At 29.0% G+C, this 8,777-nt stretch overlaps 1 protein-coding gene across 1 annotated transcript; it reads right to left on the bottom strand.

Annotated features, from left to right (window-relative positions):
- Positions 1-2,001: 2,001 nt before the first annotated feature.
- Positions 2,002-3,643, bottom strand: LOC123301257. Its single transcript, XM_044883992.1, has 4 exons — positions 3,527-3,643; positions 3,343-3,408; positions 2,766-2,846; positions 2,002-2,090 (listed from the first exon to the last, which is right to left on the bottom strand). The coding sequence occupies exons 1-4, from the start codon at positions 3,600-3,602 to the stop codon at positions 2,002-2,004; spliced, it is 312 nt and encodes a 103-aa protein (XP_044739927.1). The 5' UTR covers positions 3,603-3,643.
- Positions 3,644-8,777: the final 5,134 nt, after the last annotated feature.

Consider the following 8,777-nt stretch of genomic DNA (forward strand, 5'->3'; position numbering starts at 1 on the left):
TTTTGATGCTATTGAACATATTTTTCCTTTATCAAATAGCGCTTATTGATAAATATAGAAGATATGTGATATGTTTTTACTTTACTGAAATCTGTCTATTTTTATACCATGTATATATGAAATATACATAGTTTATTAAAATGATGCTAGGAAAAAAATTTTGTCATAGGTGTTCATAAAATCACCTAATTAGTCCATTTCCGTTTGTCCGCCCGTCCGTCCCTCTGTGGACACGATAACTCAAAAACGAAAAATGATATCGAGCTGAAATTTTTACAGCGTACTCAGGTACGAAAAAAGAAATCGAGTTGAAATTTTTACAGCGTACTTACGAACTTGACCTCAGCGTAAAAAGTGAGGTCAGGTTCGTAAATGAGCATCATAGGTCAATTGGGTCTTGGGCCCGTAGGACCCATCTTGTAAACCGTTAGAGATAGAACAAAAGTTTGTAAAAAATGTTTCTTATCAAAAATTAAACAACTTTTGTTTGAAACATTTTTTCGTAAACATCACTGTTTACCCGTGAGGGCGCCAATTAGGCGGTTTTATAATATGTACTATACTTGATTATCAGTTATGTATGTGTCACATGTTTGTATGTGTAATGTGATAAAGAAATCAACACTGACTATGCATGGTATTTCAACAATTAACTCAGTCAATTGTTTGTTTTCACTTGTTAATAGTGATTTTCTGTACCAAAAATTTTCTTTAACTATAACCGTGATTTTATGAAACATTAATTTAATATGAATGAACGTTTGTGCTTTATATTTGAAAAAAATATTTAAAAAAAGTTTGGAAAGTAAACTAATTTTTTTTTTTTTTAAATTGATAAAAAGAACTAGCGAACTAAAAGAACAAATCGCAACACGAACTATACTGAGTGATGTTTGACGTGAACTAGAAGTCCCAAGACTATTCCAAACTACATTCATCGTGAAAACGCATCATTCACCTCGGTTGGCATTTATGCAGCATTATATTTGTTGTTATATATGTCAGTGGTCAGGGAAACGTTACGGGATACAATCTGAATTTATGGTACCTATATTGGAACTCCTGGAGTATTAAAAACATTAAACTTTTGTTATATCTCTAACGGTTTACAAGATGGGTACAACGAGCCCAACTACATAGGTCAACAGGACTGTGTTCATTTACGAACACGATCTTTCAGCGTGAAATTCCTTTTCGTTTTTGACTTATTGTGTCGATGGGCGGGCAACCGGAAATGGACTAAGCATTTTTCGTTCGAATTTAACGATTCCATATAAATGTCGTAAAACATTATCTCACAACTTTTGCGTAATCAATTCCGGCAAGGCTCATTCACTGATGATGTTGATTCATTTGGACAAGTTTTGCATTGTAGAAATTCTAAACATTGTTCGCTGGCTTGAAGTTGGAGCGAGCGGTAGTGAAATGAATTTTATGATTTATTTTTACAAAACATTTCTTCGTTGTCATGTAATTATTTTCAAAATAATTATTTTGATACAATTATTTGAAGTATTTTATATTTAAAGAGAGATTATGAGAGATGGAGATATAGATAGAGCCTTTGTTTGTTTGTAAATATTTTTATTTGATGTTGAATTATTTTCAAAAGTCAATATAGTTTTAAAAAATCTTCCAAAATTTGAACCTTTATTATTTTGAGTTTTCATGTTTCTTATAAAACATAAAATGGTAAAAGGGCGCAGGTAGGAGCATCTGTCCCTCCCTAGATTCAAAGTTTACCCACTTGCTTAATTAAAAAAGTTTAATTATACAGAATTAAAAATTTCATTTTTATTAATCAAACTCCATTTTCAGGTAAATTCATGCTAAAATAGGTCTAATTTTAAAACAATATCATTTTCACTCTATTTTCTTTCTATTTTTTGATTCGAACGACCTGTCCAAATATAAATTATAGTCGCATAAAGGAATACATAAAATAGTCATTCTTAGTCCTCTATGACACCTACAGCATAGATAATAAATATTTATATTTTACTATAGATAGGCATCTCTATCATCACCAAGGAAACTTGAGATATAGTTCTCACTCTGTTCACCAGATAGCGCTTCAATCAATTGACCGCCTTTTTTAAAATACTCAATGCCAAATTCTAAATACAATTTAAATTTTTACTTTTTTTTTGTTTTACTTTTTAGAACATGTTTTGGTATCAAATTTTTATTTGAAATGCTATCAAATATCTTTTTTCCAAATCATGTGCTTAAAACAGTAAAACAAAAAATAATTAAATATTTTAAAGAAAAAAAAAACGCTTTTAAATTATAAAATAAATTTATTAAACAACTAATCTTTTATTTTTGTTTATACTTTTATGTCTAATTTTATATTTCTTATATTTACGTAAAGCTAATTTTTTAATCCTATCAGTAGCAAATCTTAAATCAATTCCCCTCAAAATATTATTTATATTCCGAACCCACACCCTTGTATAAAATAAAAACATTCTATTTACAAATAAAAATTTTAAATCGTGTTTCTTACAACTAAAATTAAAACTAATAAATGTTTGCATTTTCCAATCTTTTAAGATATGTTTCATTTTTATCTTTCAACTTTCGAGCAAGTTTTAACATATCTTTCGCAATATGGTAATATTTTCTTGCTGTTTTCGATAGTTCTTTCACCCTTTTCACATTTCCTTCTTTTAGTAAATGCATTTTTTTCTTCAAATCTATGAGAATAAAATATAGATATTTTTGATAAAATAGAAAAAAAAGAAACAAGGTTGGCAACAAACCTATTTGAAACGCAGGTCGAATATGTTCTTCTTCGATATTTATGGCCATAATCTTTCGACTCGTAGAAGCAATAGGCGATCCTAAAAATTGATTTCATTTAAATTTGCAGTTATTGATAAAAATTAATTAAAATTTTTTGAACAATAATTTAAAAACTCATGTTCTATATACATAATATTATGATTTTAGGTGTCAAATAGTGAAAAAGTACAAAAGCTCCTAAATTTCAATAACAATTCCATTTTTTGTGATTTAATAAAGTATAATTGAATCTAAACAGATTGTAAATGAGCACAAAATATGCCATCTCATGAAAAATCATACAGAATTGGACGGTGGTTCGCTATCAAAAGTTCTCCTTTAAAATAAACGCTAATAAAAGCTAAATTTTCCAAGCGTTTAAGGAAATAAACTTGTGTTTCAAGGCGATTTATTCAGTAGACATAACAAGTTAAAAAATAATTCATTAATAAATATTTAATATCTCTTTAGGTTTTATTTTTATTCTCATAACTATATTTTTATATTTACTTTTTAAATTATAATTGTTAGTATCTAACAATTAAATTCACTCACCAGGTCGTTTTGATGCAGTTTTGTTCAAATTTATGTTCGAGGTCTCTGCATGTAAAAATTGTGAACCTAAAATAAATAAAAATTACCTTATAATCAAATTGTGTCTACATTCGTGGTTCCTCTATAAGACCTACATACAATAATAAATTAAACATACGTTAGTTACATAAGGATTTTAACTTACTACTTAAGTGGAGGCTAGGAAAAGCATTAGGCTTTAAGTTAGTTCGCAATTTTCCTGTTGAAGCCTGGAGTTTCATTTCGTCGGCGAAATGTAAATCGCAGACACGATAGTTTTCACGTTTCGTGTATTCGATGTCCGTTCGACCAATCGCTATTGTCCAATTTTTAAACTTCTGAAAAATTAAGTCTTTCAAGAATATTTCTATCCAAGTTAACAATTTTTTTACTTACCTCAAAATTCTTAGGAATCACATGTAAACCAATATTCTTCTGTGTTTTTACACAACCTTTCACACAACAATGAAAAACCATCTTAATATTTATTTAATTTTTAATTAATATTTTATTTGACACTATTTCAGATAAATTTTTGTATTAGTCTCTCAAATTTGACCAGGCAACTATGATCAAAATGATTGTAGAAATTTAGAAAGTTTATGTGATACATACAACGTTTTTGTAATATTCATTGCCTATACTGTATAAATTAAGAACTTGATCTACAGTAGTGAAATCTTTTGAACAGAGTGATAAGTTTTTGGAACTCACATGGTAAAAACAGTTCAAGTTTCTTATCTATATTATAATTAGTTGTCTATGACCTACAGTATAAAATCAATATCCTTTCGAAATTTCAAATCATTTTGGTTTCCTCTTCCCGATTATTTCTGCCCTCTGAAAGGTTTCTGATTTTAAATAATATACAAAAAGAAACATTTAAAAAAACCATCAAAATGGGAGCCGTTATTGAGGACTTAAAACCTAGTAAAAATATTCATTGATGCAATTAATGTACTAGTCAGTTGTCCAGCCATTTTTATTTTCTGATTATCTGAAAGAAAACGCTGCACTCTTCATATATACCCAAATTTAGTTCGCGACCCATAAGCTAGGGTGAAAGTATTAATAGATGTAATTATTCAAGTTTAAGAGTGTTTTGCAGAATAAAAAGAGTCAATTCATTCGTCACCGTAAATGGAATTGCTGCTATTGAAGGACGTTTTGCATAAGATACTAAAGAAATTTTTACTAAATGTAATCTTCCTCGAAAAATTATTAGGATTGCTTTATCCAAATTCTGAAGAATCATCAAAATTTAATTGAGCAAAATATATCATCCCTAAACTTGCTAAATCGTAAGAAAAGTCACATGCGTTAGAAAAGGGCAAAAATTCGTGTTGACCTTTTTAGCATTCAGGAACCTTAAAAATGTTTCACTTATAATTCAAATTTTGTATCTTTCAGGTTGCCCACATCTAGCCTATTGGCTAGCGACGCCCCTGGATTTATCTATAGATTTCTAAGGAGCGCCCGATTGGCAATTAGAAGTGTATTACATAAGTTGATCCATTTAATTCTGGACAATTAAGTGGATTAAGAAATCATTTGGTGATTTTTTTTTGAATGAATATTACATAGTCAATAAACTGGCCTCTTTAATTTTCTGTCGGAAAAAAAAGTTTATTCGGCTCGCCTAAAACAGCCAGACAATCTAAAAAAAACCAGACTAATCTGTGCCAAAATTTAAAAGTTTGACAAAAGATAAAATTTTATATGATAAATGGATTTCATTGTTTATTATTATTTTTTTTTCGATAAAGAATAATTTATGCAATCGATAAAATGTATTGATATAGGTATTCTTGCAAAGCGAAGGAGAACACGTTGTGAAGCCGGATTTTTCACAAAAATTATATAGAAATAATAGGTCGAGAGTCAGGCGTAGTATTTGATAGTTATTTAAGAACAGGTGGGAATAAGAGAAAATGTTGCTGTGATCGTGTCTACCTGACGCATGTTTCAGATATGCACGGTGAGATAAATGAGTTTCATTGATTTTTTTAGACAAATAATAATTGTATAATGAGAAGGTCTATTCTTATCAGTAGGAATATTATGAAGTTTCTTCTCATCATTATGTTGATGTTGAAGTAACAATTTCTTTCAAGAACCGGTTCCAGGGAGAGGCGAGCCGGGCAACCGCCTGGAGCGGCAAAAATGTGGGGCGGAAAATTATTGAAATATGATATACAATAATCTCGATAAAAAATACAATACAATAATCTGGCACACGCTTGAAACCAGAAAAATAACTTTTATCGATAAAAAAGCTTAGAGCAAATAATTTTGGATATGTAGGCGCACATCTTACGCAGGCTTTAAACGTGACCTAGGTTTTCAAGCTTACTTTACTCCATAAATGGTAATCGATAGATGAACACTTTCAATTAGAAAATTGTTATTGATTAAAAGAGTAACATTTTTTGTTCGAAACATTTTTCAGCCAACCGTACAGCTAAGGCAAACAAAAATTAAAAAATTTTACCACAAATTGTTGTTTTGTATAATTGTTTCTGTGAAATCTAGGCATTCTTTAAAAAAAATTTCTAATAATTCCAAAAAAAGTGGCGCGTTTTTCTATAAGAGCCATTTTAGTTCTAATTGAATGAACGAAGCGCACAAAAAGTTAGATTTTTGCCATCAATTTATGTCTAAACAATTCAAAAAAAAAAAATGCTAGCGTATTTATAAAGAAAAACTTTTGAATTTAAAGTGTTTGTCTGATGTTTGTTAGTTATGAATCAGAGTGAGGTTCAAAACTGAGATCGAATTGGATACCGGTATAAGATGTGCCCCTTTGAAACTAGCAATTTCTTCCTGATTTTCTTTTACAATTCCTTACTATTCTTACGTGAGGGAATTGTAGCAAAAATTCTGAAAAATGTTTAAGCAAATCTTGTAAAATTGCAAGGAGTGTAAATAGTTACATCGAGTGATTCGAAAAATTATAACAATCACGACTTGATTCATTCGAGCCACCCAATTCTGCTCGCTTCGCATCACATTGTTTTTTGAATATATCCTCAATGAATATTCATCAATTTTAAGCCTGCCGTGGAATTAAACGAGGATTCTATAAAGATAATTCTCGACTATGAAAACTTTGATAGATGCGAAAGTTGTTAAACTTGGCTTAAATATCACGTTTGGTCTATGATTAATGAGCGTATATTAATACCAACAAACACCATAATAAGAAATCAAAAAATTTAAATGGAAACATTTTATGATTTACACAAAGCCGTATTAATTAAAAAACAAAAGACAAAATATTTTCGACAAGTTAATGACTTTAGTTAGTTAGTTCGTATACAGCAACATTGAGCCGTTCCAACCAACCTGTCCTCCTGCCCCGACCCGTCTAGTAATTTTTACAATCACTATTGTCTCCAAACGATCATAATAATCATAATAATACTGACGCGATTTTTTTGGATACTGTGTTTTAATGTGTGTAGAATGATTTCAAGTTTTATAATACATCATAATACATTGGCGGATTTATTATAAAAAAAAGTTATATATTTTTATTTTGTCAGCCTGCTCTGAAAAAATTTTGATAATTTAATATAAATATTTTTGTAAAATAGAACAATTTTTTATTTTTACCCTTTTGCATAAAAAAATATAACTGACCAAGTGCGAATGAAACTGTTTTACAAAGCTTTCGATCATCTAAAAATTAGTATTTTATTTGCAAGTAATGCGAAAGAAAAAAATTCGTTTAAAACGGTTTGTGCTTCAAAAAACATTTACTATTTTTAAGCTTTTGGTGCTTTTAAATATTTTACAGGCTCCGCTTATAAGAGACATCTCCTGTTGGACGAAAATTTCTATAGTGGGAAGTTAGTCATAGAAAACTTTTAAGAAGTTCCTTTATGAATGACATCAGATACTGATGAGCACTCTCACTAAAATTTATCGCCCTTTTTGCTAAGGCAAACCATCGGGTATATGCCGTCGTTGATTGTGCTCTACAATCGTAATCATATGATACGGAGTCCTAAAAACTATATGATAGTTATTTCAGGCATTTGTTATTACACATACACAAATACGTTTGCCTATCTATTTGTATGAAAAATGATAAAATATTTGTGTTTTTTTTTTTCGATAAAAGTGTTTACGCCTGTCACTAGTGATATTTGATTTTATATTTTTCTCATAAAACAAATATGCCTATTTTATTATATGTATATATATGGGCAGTTGGATTACAGTAATAACATTTTGAATTTCATTTTTTATTTATTAAAAAGAAAACTAGTTGCAAAATAAACGGTAAACTTTTTTGTATCCAGTGTTTGAATTTTCTTGTAAAAAATATCTTTTTTTTTTATCAAATATCATTTCTGGTCATAAAAAATCTTATCTAATATGAAAATTTGGAAAAATAAGTGATATTTATATTTTTGCGGTTGTAATGTCTATTCCCATTGTGCATACAATCAAAATTGATTGTTTATATCATAATTTGCTAGGGCATTCAATTCTCTTTGGAATATTAAATCAAAAATGAAAAATTAGAAAAAGCTGATTTTTTTTCATGAGTACTTTTATAAGCATCATTTCAAGATTATAAGAATCGATGACACAAGTTCAGTAATAACTTGAAACTTTAGATGATCCGCAGTCTAGGTATGTAAAAGTTCACCTAGCTCTTGTGAAGATCTTCAAATTCCTCTCGATTTTTTTCTTTTCGTATTTTGTCTACTCTTCGTTTTGTGAAAAAAAACTGTTTATAAGTATATATTGTAATAGTATCGTGTGATCAAAGTGGGTTTATACATTTTTAATTTGAAATAAAAACAAACCGGTGAAAGATATCACTATAATTTCAGAAATCAGTATATATTGGATCATTGCATTTTAAAAAAAATGTACATAAATGCCTTTTCACAACAACAAAAATGTTATTCGTTTTGCAAAAACTATTTTACATTTGATATTCAACTGGTAATTTACAACTGATAATTTTTGTGGATGTAAACATGATTATGGGCTCTATTTTACATTATTAACTACATTATTGACTCCAAAGTGCCAATTTTGCTTATTCAAGAAGAAATTTAACAAAAAAATGAGGTTCTTCGATTTTTCATGAAATAATGAATCTACTTGAACAGAAAAAAAAAATGGAATTCTCGCTTTTGAAGATACACAGATGCGCCTCTTTAGAATAAACCTACAGATTCACGTTAATATTCACGAAAATTTACAATTTGATGTGTGTTTATGACATAGAGGCGTATAATTTTAGTTGCCATGAAATCATTTTTTAATAAAAATTTCATAATGGAATGTCTTAAATTGAAAAGAGATTATATTGATATGCCATTACCGATCCATTTGCATTTATCCGATAACCTTTAAGGTCCAAATTATTTGGCTAGGACTATTTTTATTAACCA

This window comes from Chrysoperla carnea, chromosome 5, assembly GCF_905475395.1.
Source record: "Chrysoperla carnea chromosome 5, inChrCarn1.1, whole genome shotgun sequence".
NCBI lineage: Eukaryota > Metazoa > Arthropoda > Insecta > Neuroptera > Chrysopidae > Chrysoperla > Chrysoperla carnea.

What these genes read in the sequence shown, in the direction of transcription:
- LOC123301257 (XM_044883992.1), bottom strand. Translation starts at nt 3,602, where the DNA reads ATGAAACTCCAGGCTTCAACAGGAAAATTGCGAACTAACTTAAAGCCT. An exon ending in TCCTAGCCTCCACTTAAGTA is followed by an intron (nt 3,409 to 3,526) that starts GTAAGTTAAAAT and finishes TATTTATTTTAG; the next exon opens with GTTCACAATTTTTACATGCA. An exon ending in AACTGCATCAAAACGACCTG is followed by an intron (nt 2,847 to 3,342) that starts GTGAGTGAATTT and finishes ATCAATTTTTAG; the next exon opens with GATCGCCTATTGCTTCTACG.